At 34.4% G+C, this 19,990-nt stretch overlaps 3 protein-coding genes across 3 annotated transcripts; 2 read left to right on the forward strand and 1 right to left on the reverse strand.

The window, feature by feature from the left end:
- Positions 1-1,052: 1,052 nt before the first annotated feature.
- On the forward strand, positions 1,053-5,490 carry LOC114173819 (sugar transport protein 13). Its single transcript, XM_028058444.2, has 5 exons — positions 1,053-1,289; positions 1,738-2,063; positions 3,196-3,320; positions 4,206-4,497; positions 4,589-5,490. The coding sequence occupies exons 1-5, from the start codon at positions 1,157-1,159 to the stop codon at positions 5,279-5,281; spliced, it is 1,569 nt and encodes a 522-aa protein (XP_027914245.1). The 5' UTR covers positions 1,053-1,156; the 3' UTR covers positions 5,282-5,490.
- Positions 5,491-7,240: 1,750 nt separating this feature from the next.
- Positions 7,241-8,118, forward strand: LOC114173820 (mavicyanin-like). The gene is made up of 2 exons (XM_028058445.2): positions 7,241-7,502; positions 7,588-8,118. Exons 1-2 carry the CDS (start codon positions 7,331-7,333, stop codon positions 7,968-7,970), a joined length of 555 nt encoding a protein of 184 aa, XP_027914246.1. The 5' UTR covers positions 7,241-7,330; the 3' UTR covers positions 7,971-8,118.
- Positions 8,119-9,098: 980 nt separating this feature from the next.
- Positions 9,099-19,274, reverse strand: CLC-D (chloride channel D). Its single transcript, XM_028058443.2, has 23 exons — positions 18,673-19,274; positions 18,497-18,569; positions 17,393-17,614; positions 17,248-17,294; positions 17,045-17,143; positions 15,803-15,877; positions 15,515-15,603; positions 15,246-15,386; positions 15,083-15,153; positions 14,908-14,987; positions 14,591-14,740; positions 13,863-13,922; positions 13,714-13,788; positions 13,134-13,285; positions 11,953-12,088; positions 11,752-11,883; positions 11,039-11,116; positions 10,901-10,956; positions 10,700-10,786; positions 10,467-10,623; positions 10,272-10,373; positions 10,134-10,180; positions 9,099-9,416 (listed from the first exon to the last, which is right to left on the reverse strand). The coding sequence occupies exons 1-23, from the start codon at positions 18,853-18,855 to the stop codon at positions 9,323-9,325; spliced, it is 2,406 nt and encodes an 801-aa protein (XP_027914244.1). The 5' UTR covers positions 18,856-19,274; the 3' UTR covers positions 9,099-9,322.
- Positions 19,275-19,990: the final 716 nt, after the last annotated feature.

A 19,990-nucleotide genomic window follows, 5' to 3' on the forward strand; every position in this document is an offset into this window, starting at 1 on the left:
ATTCCCTAAATTAAATGGGTGGAGCAGGTTTTTTATGATTAAACAGTTGTAAACACATTCTCCACGGATTTTTTTTTTCGACGTTTTTTTTATATATAAAATCAGGTTGTACTTGTGCGTGAGACTTGGACACCGTAGATTCCTTCCACATGGATTGAATCGAATCATTGACAACATTTTCACACGTGTTATTTTTGTGTTTGTCGGGATACAAAATTAAATCTATTTATTTATCTATATCTATTTTAACAAATATATCCTCAAACATAGCGATTGATAATAAATGATAAATAACAAATAATAGATAAAGTAAGTTGAAAAAACTTGTAATGTAATTTTAGATATAGAATATATAATCTTGAAAAAAAACATTCAGTTATGTGCGATTAAAGTTTTTGCTAGTCAATAGATTCAATGATACCGCATCTAATGTTAAAAGAAAATTATTTTTAACTCAAATAAAAATATTCTCGTTGTATAATTATCTTATTATTTGTGAGAGATATTAATCTGTGAAGTTATTATCTATCTAAAGCATTTTTGTAAAATTTAATTTGAAATTTTGTATTACTTTTTGGTGAATCTTGTTGCATTATGTAGAATAAAGATATTTTAAGATCTGGTTTGTGTATTTTCTTTATAAATGTATATTTCTTGAAATCATATATATGAGTTGTTATTATTTTCACGTAAGTATGAAAAAAATATTCTATGAAGATCTTAAAAGTTGTTCTATAAAATCTCATTTTCCTACTATATAGATTTTCAATATTATTTTAGTACAATATTCGAAAAAAAAGAAGAGATCTTATATTTAAAATTTCATTTATCTGTAAGAGTTATATTTAGTTTCCTAAAATATTGAAAGAATTTTATCTTTGTCGAGATAAAAATATCATATTTAATCCGGGTTTTGACTTGCTAGCCGTCAATAGAAGATAAGATTAAATTAAAGTAAAAAAGAAATCTTAAAAAATCTTAAAAATCATAAAGATATAATAGTTTCTTATCATGTGGCCTCGCAACGCCTATAAATACACCCTTCCATTCAACACTCTTATTCACACGCTGCCTTCGCCATAACACAAACACAACATTACATTCACTCTGTCTTTTCTCATCACTGCTTCGCTACCTCATCGCGCACTCGCCAACCATGGCCGGTGGAGGTTTCACCAGCGGCGCCTCCGGCGTCGAATTCGAGGCAAAGATCACTCCGATCGTCATTATTTCCTGCATCATGGCTGCCACCGGTGGTCTTATGTTCGGTTACGACGTCGGTGTTTCAGGTAACCCTTCTTCTTCTTCTCTCCATATATACCCACCTTTTCCTTCCTTTACAATTTATAAACCCTTTTTCCTTGTTTTTCACCAAATCTGGCCTACCTCGTTGGACACTACTACCTACCTTTATCTTGTTTTGAATCTTCTTCTTTTTCTCTCCCGTGAACAAAATCATACCAAAACCTATTGGATCGTGTTCACTTCTGATTCCTTCAAATGGATCGCACCACATTGAAATGGGATGAAAAACGTTATTTGATAAGTATGTAATGAAATTAATCGAACACGATCTCTAGCAACTTTTTTTCTGAATTTTTAAACTAATCTTATAAATTTTAAATATTAGTCGAGAGTTGACTCTTCGTTCCGATTTCATCATTAGATCAACCGTTTTCTGTTTTTTCTTTTTTTTTTTTATTGGTGAGATTGATAATGCTGTGGTGGTTTAATCAGGTGGAGTGACGTCTATGCCGCCATTCTTGAAGAAGTTTTTTCCGACGGTGTATAGAAAGACGGTGGAAGAGAAAGATCTGGGGAGCAATTACTGCAAATACGACAACCAAGGATTGCAGCTTTTCACGTCGTCTCTGTATCTGGCTGGTTTGACTGCAACGTTCTTCGCTTCCTACACGACTCGTAGGTTGGGAAGAAGGTTAACTATGCTCATTGCTGGGTTCTTCTTCATCTGTGGCGTTGTCCTTAATGCCGCTGCTCAAGACCTTGCTATGCTCATTGTTGGAAGGATCCTTCTTGGTTGTGGAGTTGGCTTTGCTAATCAGGTATACCCTTTTTCATCTTTTCTTTAAGCGCAGTGATTATATATATATGTATAGAATAAGAGTTATATATTTAGTTTCAAAACGTCAATTTGAACTACGTGGTATACTCATACGTAGTAGTCACTAATTTGAGTTAAATGAGTCCGTGTTGACTAACTATGCTACTGTTGCTATAGGTTATAGGTTGTAGTCGAAAATAAATGTTGCGCATGCATGTGTCACTTTGTCATTGATTGCTGTATGTAGAAAATACTACTTTGAAATCATGTACATGAAATGTTTTGTTTCGTTTTTTTTTTGAAGATTAAAAATATTTTTGTTTTTTATGAATCGGTATCAGGAAGAAAATAATCACAATATATATATAGATTTTTTGTTTTATGAAAATGACATTTCAAGAAAAACTTTAGGATATGGTTTTGTTGTCTGGGGAGTTTAAACGAAGATATTATTTTTACATAGTGGTTATGTTTTACGCGTTACGTAGTCAAGATTCCTGTGTGTCCCTTTCGTCTAAAGACAAAAATTAGTATATTCAGTTCTTATTTAGTATGCATTGCGTGTATCTATATTCTATATAGAGAGAGAACATGGCCGACCTATGAATTTATATTAGGTTAAGAATTTAATATACATAAAAATTCAATGGCTTTGAGTATATGTCCCACAACTACTTGTGGATTGTCATGTGCCAGACTTTTCTCACAATTCTTAATATTTTTTTCTGTTACTCCTAATAGTTAACCACCCATCAATTTTTTCAATCCAGTTTCACCACCTTTTATACTTTTAAATATCCTTACCATTGGACGTTTAAGGCACTTGTGACAAGGACCCTTTTTTTTTTACTATATTTTATAATTGTTAGTTTTGTCACCTTGGTACAATTGTTTGTAGCTTCCAATTTTGAAATAAGGTTCCTTTGCGTGAATCAATTTAAAAGTCCTCGGCCTTTTCGCTTTTGAAAAATTTAAAAGGTTCCATTTTTCCGTCATTCTTTACTCTTTTAGTCACAAATTTGGACCTTTTTTTTTTTTTTTTCTATTCCTTACGTGTGTGTGTATGTACATAATAATTGTTGAATTAAAATAAAGTCTTACCGTGTATTATTCTTGTTTGAATTTGATGACAGGCCGTGCCAGTGTTCCTTTCGGAGATCGCACCTTCAAGAATTCGAGGAGCATTGAATATACTGTTCCAGCTGAATGTCACCATTGGCATTCTATTTGCCAACCTTGTCAACTATGGCACCAACAAGTAAGTACTTTTTACGTTTCTTCGATTGAGTGGTTCATTGGGTTTGGAAAAGTAGCCCAATCAGATGATGTTGGGAAAGAGTAAGTTAGTATTGAAGTCAAAATAGCAGTCCCCCAGATTTTATTTTTTTTCCAGTGTTGACTTAACTGGTGCTCGAGTTTCATCACAAGTAATAGTTATCAAAATGAAGTAGTGAATAATAATAGTACGGGTGATACCGGTCAAAATTGTTAACCTGGTGGACGTAACAGTTGAATAAGGACAATGATTTGTATGACTTTTATGTTTAATCACCGTAAGCAAAGTTATAGCCCATGCTTGCTTCTCTGAGTGAGTTATTTGCTAACGAGACAAGTGTCAATTCAGTGTTTGGCCATCAAGCATATGTTTTGAGTCATTGGTCAAAGCCACATGCTTCAGAAAAAAATGGACTAAAATACTGCGGAGGATTTCAGGCGTTGAACCTACTTCTCTTTCTCATAAAATATTTAAAACAAATATCATGTTTTCAACAGTGACGTCTTCAACAGTTGAACTAGGGTCCAAGATTTTTGTCACCCATGTCAGTAAAGGCCCACGTGTTCCAGGCCCAAACTTTTAGGCTTCCCAATTTTTCACAGTTTTTTCAACACTTTTCAGTTCATATCTATTTTAGAAATGCATGGTAAGCTAGTACTGAGGAAATCACTCATACAAAGTAAAAAAAAAAAACATCACGGGCATTCATTCAGGAGGATTTTTTGTGAAAAATCAATGTCGGTGAATGAATGATTATGTTCTGTCGTAAAATGATTGCTAATGTTTGCAGACATAATAAGTAAATTCTGAATTTTATGTTTCTGTGTTTTGGAGTTGTGTTCACTGACTATGTTTCTGGAACAACAGAATCAAAGGTGGATGGGGTTGGAGGCTATCTCTGGGGTTGGCCGGAATCCCAGCACTTCTGCTGACCGTAGGAGCCTTGTTGGTGGTGGACACCCCCAACAGTCTCATCGAACGTGGTCGTTTGGAAGAAGGAAAAGCTGTGCTCAAAAAGATTCGTGGCACCGACAACGTTGAACCTGAGTTTTTGGAGCTGGTTGAGGCAAGTCGTGTGGCTAAAGAGGTGAAGCACCCTTTCAGGAATCTCCTCAAACGCAAAAACAGACCACAGCTTGTCATCTCCATTGCGCTCCAGGTAACTAATAACTCTCAGAACAAACACGTAAACAGTTTTAGATTTAGTTGAAACATATAACATAACATAACTCATTCATCTGTTGAAACAGATATTCCAACAATTCACGGGCATCAACGCAATCATGTTTTATGCTCCGGTGCTGTTCAACACGGTAGGATTCGGGAGCGATGCAGCCCTCTATTCCGCCGTGATAACCGGTGCTGTCAACGTGCTCTCCACCGTTGTTTCTATCTACTCCGTCGACAAACTGGGACGTCGTCTTCTGTTGCTGGAAGCTGGTGTGCAGATGTTTCTGTCTCAGGTGGTGATAGCCGTCATATTGGGAATAAAGGTGAAGGACGATTCCAACGACCTTTCGAAAGGTTTTGCAGTGCTGGTGGTGGTTTTGGTGTGCACTTTCGTGTCTTCTTTTGCATGGTCTTGGGGTCCTCTCGGGTGGCTTATTCCCAGTGAGACTTTCCCATTGGAGACTCGTTCCGCCGGACAGAGTGTCACCGTTTGCGTCAACTTGCTCTTCACCTTCGTCATTGCGCAAGCCTTCCTCTCCATGCTCTGCCACTTCAAGTTCGGCATCTTCTTGTTCTTTTCTGGGTGGGTCTTGATCATGTCTGTGTTCGTGCTTTTCTTGGTACCCGAGACAAAGAATGTCCCTATTGAAGAGATGACGGAGAGAGTGTGGAAGCAACACTGGTTCTGGAAGAGGTTCATCGATGATGATTACACTGCTGATGAGAAAGTGGCCAATGTGTCTAATGGATTTGATCCAGCTTCTGTGTTGTAGATTACGGTCACTCACCCAATCATTTGCCTTCTCAAATTACCAGTATTTTAGGATATAGAGAATCACTCTGGGCTTGTTACAGCTAATAACCAAGTTCTTTTTTGTATTTTTATTTCCCCCTCAAACACCTGCAACTTTTTAACCAGTTAAATCAAACACTATTATTCCTGTTTTCAAGCCATATATATATATAGTTTATTCTTCCTTTACACGTTTTACTTCGAAAAAAATAATAATAATCTGATAAAGGTTAGAAAAACAGCAAAAGGAGCAACAGAACGAAAACACGTAATGATAAGTTAGAAATTTTATGGTGCTTTAAATAATTACAAAGATTACTTATAGCAATAACAGTGTGGAGTATTTTCTGTAAAGCATTTCACGATTTTATTTGAAAGCAAGTAACTGAGTAGATCGGTGATTGTGCTGAAATATTTTCTTACAACAGAGTCTACTGAGGAAAATGATAGATTAAGAAAGTTCTTTTTTATGAATTTTGACAAATTATTTATTTAGATAAAAAAAATACTGTTTTAATTAAAAAATAAAAAATTAATCTATTTTAATTTTATTTATGAAAATTTTATCAAGTTTATCAAAAAAATATTTTGTCAAAAGATGATTTTTCGTCTACATTAACAACTCAAGTCAATTCTATGGCCTTCATTTTTAACAAAAACAGAGTTTCATTTTTTTAGTGTATGTTCGTGAGAATTATCATATTTATCTTGCACTATTGCTTGGCATCTGGACTTGATAGTAAAAAAATCATCAATGATATGAGAATTGCTAGTCTGTTTTGTCGACTGGTTTAAATCATTGTGATAAAAACAACACAATACCAACTACAACATTAACAAAGGTTAGTGTACATGAGAAAGTGAGAAAGTTAACCATCATTTAGGAAAAAAAATCCACAAATTAATTGACTAAATGTTTTAGGTTCAAAGTGATGCTAATCTGTTACGTGAATTAGACTTAAGTTCTGTAATCTCTCCTTAGTGAATATAAAATAGTCATAGTTACAGTATGATCGTAGTGGATGTTGTTGTGTAAAGAGATGCTTATTGCTTTTTTCATGCGCAAAGCAATGCGATCTCCAAATGGGAACAATGTAGAGTGGTTGCTATTTAATGATGACACTCACCAATCATTCCACAAAACATGTTCAAAATACAGAAAGCTCATCATGGTTGCAATGAAGTGCAGTAGCCGCACAGATCAAACCATTTTCTCCGACATTCTTGCCTTTCAAGTTTCACAACCTTAAACCCATAACCACTCACAACCCAGACTATTATGTCGCAAATTCTAAGGATACACAGTATATTCCCAATTATCAGTATTTTGGATCAAATTTTAATACACATTGTCCTTCTGCTTTTACATTTGTTACAGAGGTATGCTCTTTTATAACCATTGTCACGACCCATATCTATGATTCAACCTTTATAATCCCTAGTTAATTGAATCCTTCTTCCCATGCGAGTTAATTGAATCCAAGCGTGAGTCTAAATTTAAAAATAAAAAAATAGAAGATTATATAAAGATAAAAGATCCATAAATCCATTGTCTTGAGGTTTTGGGTTGAAAATGGTATCAATGACTTATGTAGTTAGATTCAAGTTTCATTGATGTTGTATCTCTCCATTAGACTCAAGTCTCATTAATGTTGTATCTTTCCGGTGATACACTATGTAAACCTAACCTATATTTGTTGTCAAGCAAGCTAATCTAATAAAAGGCCAAATAAAATTTAGCCAAAAATATGAAAACAGTCTTAGATCCACTTTCACCTTCCAAACTTGATTGCAACAAGACCCAATGGGGCCACCTTGTTCATATTAAAAAAGAGGTTTTTCATCAAAAGAAATAATAATAATAATAAAAAAAAGAACCAACTAAAATTAACTTTTCCATTCTCCATCTCCCTAGTGAGAAAGGATATATATAAAAATCCCAGAGAGAACATAAGAGAAGAGGATCAATTTCTCAAACCTCAGGAAAAGGAAAAAGGTGATTCCTAATTACTGTGCAGAGGTTGTAGCCATGGCATTCACAGAGAAAGCTGTGGTTTTCTTGCTGATGATGATGGCAGCTTTTGAAGTTTCAGACGCAGCTGTGCACAAGGTTGGGGACTCATCTGGATGGACCATCATTGGTAATATAGATTACAAGAAATGGGCTGCTACTAAGAACTTCCAAGTTGGCGACACCATCAGTAAGTTCCCTCACTCCAGTTCTTTACTTGTATTCATTGTGACATACATGAGTTCGAATTAAAAACTGGTAATTTGTGTGATCAGTTTTTGAGTACAATGCCAAGTTCCACAACGTGATGCGAGTGACACATGCTATGTACAAGTCATGCAATGCATCGTCTCCGTTGACAACCATGACGACTGGGAATGACACCATAAAGATAACAAATTATGGTCACCATTTCTTCTTATGTGGCATTCCTGGTCACTGCCAAGCAGGGCAGAAGGTTGATATCAACGTGGTGAAGGTATCTGCTGCAGCGGCACCAACACCAACATCAGCAATGGCATCTCCAGTTCCACCTGCTAAAGTTCCTGCACCCTCTCCGAACATTGCATCCCCATTCATTGTTGTCAAGGGAGGTGTTGCTTTTTTAACTTTGGCTATGGCTCTGCTTGCATTTCTTGCTCTTTCTACCCATGTGTGATTGGGATTTATACCTGTTAATTAGTTGTTAAGAATATGGTTTATTGGCCAGTTGGATTTTTTGTTTTGGACATGTCAAGATATTTCAATACTTTTTCATTGTCACCATCCTTGTAAACGTTTTCGAATGACAAGAGATTTTCTTTTCACTTCTGATTTTTGGATCGGTTGAGTTTAGACACTAGCTTGAATAAATATTAACGGAAAAAAATGTTTGTTACAAATATTAAATGAATAAATATTATTATATAATTTCAATTAGACACATATGGAGTATTAAACATTTTTAACATAAAAATTATAAATTATTCTTATAAAAGTTACTAATTAGTAATTCATGTATTAAATATTTTATTAATAAGTATTAATAAAATATCTTATATCAAATATCGGATAGAAATACATAACATAAACCGAGTAATCGTTTAATTAAATAAAGATAAAATTTTCTCCTTATTTCGTTCCAATGTGTTATGAGAATGAGTTTATCATTGGAATATTATATAAATATTAATAATATATTTCTGATAACATAATAAGTAAAAATTACTGTGAAAAGTAATTTGTTGTCAAGTGAGATCTCCATATTTTAGATCTTATTACTTTGTACGCAGTAGATCATGTTATTGTGTTTAATAAATATTTTAATTTCAAGTTATAAAATATCAATTCGTACTAACTCATACGATTATATATTATCCAACAAATGTTTATCCTTTTGTAGTGTTTTGTGATACTTCTATCATATTAATTAATTAACATAAATTTTAACATAAGTGAAAAATAATGATATAACTAAAAAAGCTTTTAAAATTAAATACCAATTGAATAACTGAAAAAAAATATTTAATTGATTTTAATTTTATAACATTTAATTTACAACTATCAATAAAAAATACACTTTAATAACTAAATTTTATACATTTATTTTAACTTTTTTTTATCGTGATAACTAACTATTTTTATTACTGGAAAAGATGTGATGAGAACACACGTACAGAAGAATATCCGTGTTTTCACTACTTGAATAGAAACTTGTTACATAAATTAGTTATTCGTTATAAAAGATGTAAATGTGAAGAAAGCAATGAGCTCAACCAAAAGAAGAAATGAAAAAGAAACAGGGATCTTGAAAGACCACACTAAAGTCAACTATCATTATGATGAAATTTTGCTCCCGTTCCCTAGTGTCTAATATACAAAATTATAGGGCATGCTGTTTACAACCCCATTCCTAAATACTGGTTTCTCTAGCCTACTTGAACATGAATACAATAAATAATATAAATAATAAAGAATGATCTTCAAGGAAAATTGAACGCGGAAAGGACTGCGAGTAAGTTACAGGCAGTGTTAGTCAGGTATCTGATTCTGGAGCAGTCCGTTTAGCAAAGGGCGCTCCACATCTGTATTCCTTGTCGTCAATCTTTTATACTGATGCCCTATCCTGTGGAGAGAAAATCACGAGAACAACCATATGAATCCTGGTAGATTCATAATTAATCTTCCTAAGACAACACAATTGCACAGACTTATTGCAGAAACAATACCACGAAATATAAAGATACATAGAGGGTTCAGTCTCATTCATCCTCTTAATGGATCTAAAATCAGACAACCATTTATTGCTCACAATCTATATATCCAATAAGAAAAAATCCAATCCTCTTTGATTAGACTGGTGATTACTTGTATGCTCTTCTATTAAACTCAATCCAAAAACTCAGCAGAATATAATTTTAGACTACTAAAAAAGTGTAGCTTGATTAGAGGTTATTAATAATAAAAAAAATCACGTTTCTTTTGAAGAGATAATCTCAGAAAGCTGTGTCCATAACGCGTTCACTTTCTGCAAATTGTGCACACATGGTCAACGATATATTTCGTACAGATAAATTGAGTACAAGATAGCACTCCTGTTTTGTGCTAGGGGATCACTCAAAACAATAAACAGCATAGTAGACATGCCTGCAAACCTTGACAATATAAATATCAGAATAAAATTTGGAAAGATCCACCAAAATAGAACTCAGTTTCATAGGCACCGTGGTAATCCACAATAAAGAAAAACTAACAGTTTTTAGAATATAAACAAATATGATAGACATAAAATATTCAAATTTAGAATTTGAATAAACTGAATAGGAGGTAAAGCATCAGAGACCTTACACTAGTTGACTGAAGCTCTAACGTATTCACATTTTTATTGTCCTGTCCAATTACAGAGTACAATAAGTTCAAAGATAAATTTGTGCAGGTTCAAGTCCAATACACCAAAAGATTGAACAGTTACAAAGATTACCTCAATCAACAAATCTTTTCTCGTTATCAAACCAAGCACACGAGATGGTCGAGGAACAACAAATAAATGCCTTAGACCAAGTTGACGGAAAAGATTGTATACCTGTTTTCATCAGCCAGACATCATGGTCATCTGACAACCAAAATGGATAATGGAAATGAAAAAAGATTATTTAATTCACTTTGGATGACACACCTTTGTCAAAGACATATCTTCTGGTACAATATACGGTGAGGGATTCAAAAATGGAGCAAGATCAATGTACATTTCTAAGTCATCTGAACTTAGATGTATATCATCAATACATATTCCTTTACTAGAAACAGGCTTTGCAAATTCACCAGAATCATGCCTGGAAGTTTAGGAGTCATAAACAGGGTATCATACAGATGTAAAACGCCTAACTGACAAATCACAAGAAACCTTACCTAATTGATCTGGCCCCACCTCGAGAATCCGAAGGTAAAGGGCTATGCTGGAAATCAACCTTTGACTGCAGAATTACCAATAAATGACTGCATAGAATAAAAGCATAAAGAAGCTTGAGTTTTCAAGAGATGCAAGCTTTAACCTCAAGTTGCAACCAAAATGATATCAGAGTATATAAAGTTTCTTATCTCGTTTCTCACCTACGCAGCACTAACCCAATAACAAGTGGTTCTCCACTTCTTGTGTGATCAATCACCTTGCATAGTAATTGTGAAATACAACTTAGAAAATGTAAGGAATAATGCTCAAGTCAAGATTAGTACAAGAGTTATACATACTGGAAAACCGTTGTGTTTATTGCTCCGCAGAATCGAGACCACATCTGAAACCTTAACAACACGGGGGAAAGAGACCACCTTCAATAGACAAATTTAAGCATACATTTAGCGCCCAAAGGAATAGCTACAGTAAACGCATGTGAAACATAGTTTACCGGTGACAGCCTCATTTTTCATAAATGTTAACCAATAAAGGCAACATCACCACCTCAACTAGTCACCCATTGATTTTAGGTTGTATCCACTCTCATAATTTTTAATGCCTATATATTCAATCAGGGTTTTATTTTTGAATTTCCTCCTCCTCTCCCCATCCATCTCCCTCTTTTATGTGCCAATCGAGAAGAAATAAATATTCCAATCTGCCTTTACATAACACAACCTCGGTCTTTGGTTATATTAGAAAGCATCCAGAACAGCCAGTAGTTCAACTAGGCTTTAAACTTGGGTGACCCTAACGTGTTCTACGTTCCAAACTATTTCACCACTGGAAACACTGAAAGAAAAAAATAACATAAATTGGACAACTGCCAACAAGAATTGAGGAGCAATTTGCATTCATCCTTCCGCTCCCACTACTAGAAAACTTCCACCAAAACACAATTTAATTACACAACAACTGTTAATCTATATACAACTTCTTAACTAATACAGCAACACCCCTTATCACACACACTGAATATGCACTTAAATAATTTTGAAATTATATTTACCCTTCCACTCCCACAGGCTTCCTTTGCTGTCATATTCCGCATCTCATATTTAGGCCTTGATTCCAGTAACGGAATGCCCCTCAATTGAGCCTGCTCCTCATAGATACCTTCGTTAAAAGCATCACCAACAGCCTGTAATAGAAAAGCTTAGTGCATTGTCTAGTGATTTTTCTCTATAGCAGGGAGTTTTGACACGCATACCTTTGATATAAGAAGAACAAGCATTATAAGAGGTAAAAATTTTAAGTTATTTGAGATTTCAACCATGATGACACATAGAGACACTGTCATCCGCATTGAGCCTCCAAGAAAAGATGCAGCTCCCAGTAAAGCATACCTGAAGATAAGAAAAATATCAAGTGTAAATTTCTATTAAAATACAACTAAACATGACAGTGTCATAGGACCCACGATGGAAGAATAAAAGGAAATAGGGAAAAATAGATAGAGTTGGTTAATTGTGGTTACAGAATTCAATGGGTTGTTAGGTTCAGTCTCATGCTGTGTCATTGAGAACAGAGCAATAGATCTATTATAAAAAGGGAAATCCTTTGTAAAGGGCAAACCCTTGGAAGAACTCAATAGGTGTCTCTCGTTGCTGATTTAATAAACACTACAGTTGAATGGAATCTGAATATTTTCCACTGTTTTTTTTTTACATGTCTATGTACATGTAGATATGTACAAGTGAGAACTAGACCAATTGAAAATGATAGATCCTATGTGATCCTATAATTTGGGATCAAATCATGTGTCCAAATTGTTGCAACAAGGAAAGCTAAAAATAAGGAGATATTGCTATCAATAAGCCAATAATGAATACATAATTATAATACAATAAAAAAAAAAAAATGTAATGGACCCTCCCTAAAATGACCAGGCAAAAAAAGAAAGCAATAGAAGTGGACTGTAAAACAAAACAAGCTCCTCCTTAAAGTAATTTATTTGAGAATTGAACCTTCCACTCCTGGAAATTTATCCTTTGGAACTATATCCAATGTATCAACATGAAAAACCAGGGATATATAGACAGGAGAGAACTAATAAATATAAATGTCAAATATGAAGAGTAAATACTATCCCCCATATATCAAGCGTAAACAAGATACTTGATAATTCATTAGTACAGGATCAACCAAGGCATCAATGTCCAATATGTCGGTCAGCTCTTCAAAGAGAGAATACATTTTCCTTGTAACATCATAAACAAGGAGAACAAGGAGGAGGGGAGCATGTATCTATCACCCAGAAAACGGGATAGAAGATTGATCAATTGATAAAATAGATGTCTTCTAACAATAAAACCAATTCATATGTATAATAACAAAGGAAACTATATCTTTGTAACCATGAATTCAAACAAAAGCAATGAATAAACTCACGTTCCCTCTTCAATGTTCAGCTTTCTGTAATATTTTACAACAAACATGCCAACAAGACGCCCATATGTTGATCCTATCATTATGCCAGGAACAAATTGACCAGCTGGCACAGCAGTACCAAACGTGACCACTGCTAAGGCATAAAACATAACCTGCAAGATAATAGAGATAATAATTACAATATAAACATGTAAAGCATCACAAGTCCAAGTGAGAACTTTTTCCAATATAGGAATATGAAGATAAATCAACTGCAATTCCTGTAGCAAGTTTGATGGACAGGACCTCCACGAGGAGGGAAAACCATCCATTTTTGGTGCATTATAATCAGAAGAAAGCGCATATTTACAAACCTTTTTGGAAAAACCATACCTACATACTAAATATTTTAATTACTTTCCGTTATTGGTTCCTATCAACTTCTACCCACTGTATTCTTACTAGAAACTTACATGCATGGCTACGTAAAGATACTAGAATATCCTAAAGACAAAGTTTGTTATAATTATAACATTGAAAATATCACAGAACTAATGTCTGATGTATGCAAAATCCAAATCAGTAAGCAAGAATGCAATACCAAAAAGGTTAATAAACTTTGGGAACTGTACTCATTTATTGTTTTAGCACTGAACAAATTCCTTATGGCATCATCCTGAAACAAGAGTAGTAAATTAATGTAATGTAATAAGGAAAGAAAACAAAGTAGAAAACCAGTTCATTCAAAACCTGTGTATTGAAGAAAATAGTTGCAAGATCATTGTATTCGTTGTCTTTGCTACAATAAAACTGCAAAACACACGGAATAGAACAGAATCAATATATAAAAGTAATTAAATAAAATGAGGCATCTCAAATGTCGCTAGAAAGGAATTAAATTCAAAAGAATGTCTGTTCTAGCAGCAGAAGGGAAGAGGGGCAAAGACTTTGGAAACAAGCTATATGCCCTCTGTTTGACTTCATGACTTTCACAGTTTCATGCCCCCTTTTTCCAAAGAAATCTCCAGTGACATGCAGATAGAGAAACCTCACTGGGTTTTGAGTCTTTTATTTTTTATTTTGGTTGAGCTCTTCATGTTAACTGCTTTCTTTAGCTTTTTGTCAAAGGACTCTAATTTTCTTTTATCTAATAAATTTGTTCTTTTATATATATATATATATATATATATATATATATATATATATATATATATAAAGACTACATGAGATATGATTTATCACAGGAAGAAGCAAAAGCAAAGTGCTTCAGCGGTGTTTTAATCTCTCATTCCCTCCCACTTAGGTAGCACTGAAAACATGTCTGTTTAGTAAGAAGGAAAGAACTGGGTGAGAAATAGATGAGAAATAAAGTGAAAATAAATGTGAAGATAAGGATATAGATAATTAAAATTCAGTAAAAACAAAATAAATATGAAGATAAAGCACATCAAAGAAACACTATAGAACAACGGTCTTACATTTACATAATTCCCATACATTCCAGGAGGTCGAGGACATTCAATACCAGATGCAGGATCAGATTCAGGGCAAGGAGTACATTTTCTTAGAAGTGGCAAGCCAAATGAAATGGCTGATGTTAAAATGGATACAAGGCATGCTTCAATAATCTGCAATTTAGAGGAAAGGGGGAATGAGTGAAAAGAAAATATATGAGAAAAGAAAACGTACCAAAGGAAGAAAAACAAAAATATTATTGAATATTGACTACCCTCTTGATCTTTCTGTATTTTACAAAACCATAGATGATAACAATCAGATCAAATTAACAGCATACCTTGACCCTGTTCCCTTTCATGTGAAGATGATTTCGTCGCCAAGTGGTAATATAAAGAGTAAGCTGGTTGAATAAAGCTCCTACAAATTATTGACACTATATTAACAAAATCGAACAAGATCCAAGTAAAACCCGCAGTACAGATGAAGCCCAAAATAAAGGCAAAAATTACTACCTAGTAGACCTCCAATAACTCCAATAACAGCCATTGGAAATAACTCTGCAAAGGAATAATCCTCTTGGCCACTGAAAACAAAATCAGTCAAAAAGAGGAAGGAAAAAAACAACTATCTGACTATTCAACTGACAGTGAAAAAGGTGATAGCTTAGATCTTAACTCTGATATATCCCATATTATAAACCCACCGGACCCAAAATGTCCACATTTTCCACTCTTACACCACCCCATTGCAGCTCGAACCACAACAGCCACAACGGCAGAAGTGAAGAAGACACGCCACATGAGTTGACTCCTCCACCTACAACAGCACATGAACAAATTATTAGGTATAAAAGCAATAAACAAATATAAGAACAGACAATACTGTCCTTACTGCACATATCTCTAAGTAAACCGAATCTTTGATCAAGAATTAAAAATCCATACCAAGATGTAACCTCTTCCAAAGCAAACAACACACCACCAACTGGGGCTCTAAATGCAGCAGCAACTCCAGCAGCACATCCACAGGTTACCTTTAAAGATATCAATGAAATAATAAGTGAGCATTTCTTCTTTCACATTTAGGATTGGAGCAGATTATATGAACTGGAGATCATTGTGTTTTTGGTTAAGGTGTGGGTAATCATGGAATACTATTTACAAACAGTACGTTATATGCTTTAATTGGACAAAATTTATAAAAAGTAGACTAAAAGGAACAAAGTGGTTTACAAGATCACGGCGATCCCGGTCACTTCTGAACACTTGCAACCACCTCGAATTTATATGATACTTAGTGGATCCACCCTGTTTAAGGACATCAAAGGTTATCTCATTCAGTTTCTTGCTTGCAAGCATATGCATAAACACACAATAAAAATCACACAAAATTATGAAGTCAAATAACAAACAAATTGACAATTCAAAATATCTGGGTTAGAAAATATCTTTATTTCAATTTTAAAATAAAACTTGATTATACGAATCTAGATTTCACCTTTTTTTTCTCTATATTTTGATCAAGAGTTTAAAAAGTCCTATATAAAGGTTCATTTTTTGACAAACTGCCCAAAGTAAAAAATTGAAACTCGGAGGAGTTTGTCTTAGAACATACAAAAGACACAGCCAACTGTCATTTAGGTTCAGAGTTGTGGCTCTTCTCCCTTTCCGACCCACTAGCAAGAGCAAGCAGAGCTTGAGTGGAACAGAATCTGTAGATCTAGGTAGAGTACTGCCTGATTTGCTAGTCTCATGGCCAAATTATTTGCATTTTTGTTTGCAAAATTTGTCACTCCGACCACAATGACCAAGTGCAAAGTGATGGCCTTTGGATGACAACACATAACCAGCTGTAGTAGAATAGGATGATTTTCCACAAGATGTGATTAAACAATTTGCACAATTCAGGTTCCAAACTGATATAACCAACTATTTACATCGCAAGCTGAAGAATCACAACTTATCATGAATCTCTTATGAGACTAATAACTATGTTACCGATATAGGAAGATTTAAGCTTCTTCATGTGTTCAGAGAGTTCAGACACAAATAAGATGGACCAATCATTAAATCAGGACTAGAATCAGGCCAGCCTGATCACTACTTCCAAGCTGGCATTGGGCTAGCCTGATGATTTTTGGACTAAAACTAGACTAGTCCAATCACTAATTTCTTGCTGAAGTTGACCCACCCTGACACGTTCATTATTTTATAAGAGAAAGGAATAGCCATGGCTATGGTAATGCACGGAGGACTTGATTGGAAAATGCTTAGTACGAAGCAAATATATTTAAATGATTGAATATAACATACACTTCAGGTCGTATTGATATCACATTTTAGTCTCATAACTATGTAGATTAAAATAGAGTATTGATAAAGAGATATTTGTAAGGTCTCATGCATCTATTCACTGAATGGACAGCATTTAACACACTGTATAGATACTAGCACATCTGAGTAGTCAGTACTTACTTGTCCAAGCAAAGAAGCAATACAAGCACCAGTATGAACAAGAGGACCTTCTTTACCCAAAGCAAGGCCTCCACCCACTGAACCAATGCTTCCAAATATCTGTGGCACATAATTAGAACTCACAAATTAGACAGACAAACATTCCTTAAGGACTCCCTCAACCCCTCCAAAAAAAAAAAACATGAAGAGGTAATCCATCACACCTTTCCAACTAAAGTTCTGAAAAGAAGGATACCGTGAGTATCAACTCCTGAACAATAATGAGAATTAGCACTATAAGTGTACAGGAGAATCTTACAGGATCAACATCCAACTCAAATTTTAAAACCTCAGGAGAGTTTATCTCACCGTTTAAGTAACCCTTGATTTCAGGAATACCAGATCCAGCAGCTGCTGGTGCAAATTGAGTGACAATATATACTGAAGAATACACCAAAGCCAAGTTGAACAGAACATATACAAAGAATCCAGCAATATATGACTTCTGAATTATATCAAATGTTGCTGAAAACTTCCAGCCAGCAAAATTTTCAACAGCAATATTGATGAAAACAGCAGCAAGTCCTGTACCTGCAAGGAATAAAAAGGAAAGTATGTATAAAGAAATTTCTGAAATTGCTACAAGGGTGGTATGGAGATAAATGCAAGGGGAGAACCAGACTAAAGGCGTGTTCAATAAGATTGGAAAATTCAACACCAAAAGTCACCAAATTCTTAGTGGTGAAAATTTAGTCTTATAGCTGCTAAGGGAAACTAGTCGCAATAAACAATTTAAATCATTGTCTGCGAAAGAGTTCTAGGACCTCTTCCGTCAGACATTTTCACAGCTGAAAATTTTCAGCACCTAGTAAGTAGCTATGATGCTCTGACACGCTATGAGGCAGTGTCCATATCTGATACATTCGGATATCAACACTTGTACAACATACTGTGTCCAATTTGAAAGACATTTTTTGTCTTTGATATAGTTTTGACATGACTCCAACACAATGTTAATAATCACAAATCTAATGATTTTCTAAAAAATCCATAAACTTGTAAATTTATTACAGAAGTTTCTATTATGATAATTAAAATAAGGATCAAATCTTATATGATCACTATTTTTCGTTTTTTGAATATTATATATATAGATTAGATTCATTTTTGTCTTAGTTGACAATATATTAATTAACAGTTTCAAACTAGTTGACAATATATTAATTAACAGTTTCAAATTGATATGTATATGCACGCCGAGCCATGTATGATCACTACTTTCCCGTGTCCTATATGATCACTACTTTATTTGTGTCCTTATAAGTAGAGCTTTTAAACAAGTTCAAACTCAGACTTCGAGTTCACATCTTAGCTTACAACCTAAATGAGCTACAATTTTATAACACTTCCGCTAATGCTTGCCTGCAAATTAAATAGTTCGCTACTCAGAAAAAAAAAACTAAAGCACCGTACAAATGCCAATGAGCAAGGCGAAGAACCATTTCACCACAAGCAAATAGCTCACATACAGCTTCCCTCGCTGCGCCTAAACATCAAAAAGCACAGCAGACTATCATTTCATAATGAAGAAGCATTATAATTAAGAAGATCAATCGATCAGAATAATAGTTAAAAGAGAAGAGTAAAACCTGCTCCTCGCGGTAAGCAAAATTCTCTATAACTTCATAGTCAAGGCTCTCAACACCGCCTCCGTCGTTCTTCTTGATGAGGCCAACGGCGTCGTCGAGCAGTTGCGATTCATCAGAATTAGGAATCCGCGACCAAACGAGCCTCGCCGTTTCGATGCCGCTCTGCAAATGATTCGCCAGCATCGTCGGTCGATCGGAACCGAAACTCAAAACCTAGAAAACAATTCCAAAACCCGCGCGTGGTTTTGCTCTGATATATGTTACGGTAGATTCAGTCGCGCATCGGTAGCGGATCAGCAATTCATGGAGTGTGAAGCAGCAGTGTCGTAGGCCACTCTCTTTCTTCACTGCTGTTCCGTCGTTTTCCCTTTCAAAGTTGCGTTCGTTCGTTATTGTCCTCACTTTGTATTTTGGTGTACCCGATTTCTTAAGTTAGAGGGGCAAGCAAACAAAAAGGTAATGACCAAAAAAAATAAGAGACACTGAATAATTTTCCAATACGGATACGCCTACGTTACGGAGCTTTGAGTTCGTCGTTGAGAACACAGATACGCGCTATGAACGGTTGGTAGTTTTCGTATTCTGAGGGGCGCTGTACATAATCACGTGCTTGATGCGGAGTTCTGAAACAGTAAAGGAGTAGAGTCCTCTTCTGTTGACAGATTCAGGTTTTATTATTCTATTAATTAATTAAGTAAGTAAGTAATTAATTAGTTGGGCTGTGATTAAATTTAAAATAGATGCAACTTTTACGTGCTGCTGGTGGTGGACTTTAGTGCGTGGTTCACAGCCTGGAAATTTTTTTCTTCCTCGTACGACAGACAAGCAAATCTCAAACGATAAAATTTTTTACCTCTTTCGATAAAAATTAGAATTAGTCTCTCTTTCAAATTTTAACTAAATTTAGTCCTCTAATTTCATAACTGTGTAAATCTAGTCCTTTCAAACAATTTTTGTTAAGTTTATTTAACGTTTCAAACGCATTTTATATTAGTATTTGAGATGTTTAGATCGTTTGACATATTTTTTATTTAATATTAGTCAAGAAACTATCATGAAATACATTTGAAACGTCAAATAAACTTAACAAAATTTGGTTAAAAAGACTAAATTCACTCAATTTTAATATTTATAAAGATAAGAAATGTTGAAATTTTTAAAATGTGTAGATTCATTAAAAAAACATATGTTAAACGTCAAAATATTACTCTCAAAATCATTCCATCAAATATGAAAAACAGTGATAGCCTTTCTGACATAAGTTGTTAATACATTTTCTGTTATTAGATAAAATTAATGTAAATTACTTTAAATAGCA

This window comes from Vigna unguiculata, chromosome 2, assembly GCF_037176805.1.
Source record: "Vigna unguiculata cultivar grain cowpea cultivar isolate G323 ecotype 2 chromosome 2, ASM3717680v1, whole genome shotgun sequence".
Classification (NCBI taxonomy): Eukaryota; Viridiplantae; Streptophyta; class Magnoliopsida; order Fabales; family Fabaceae; genus Vigna; species Vigna unguiculata.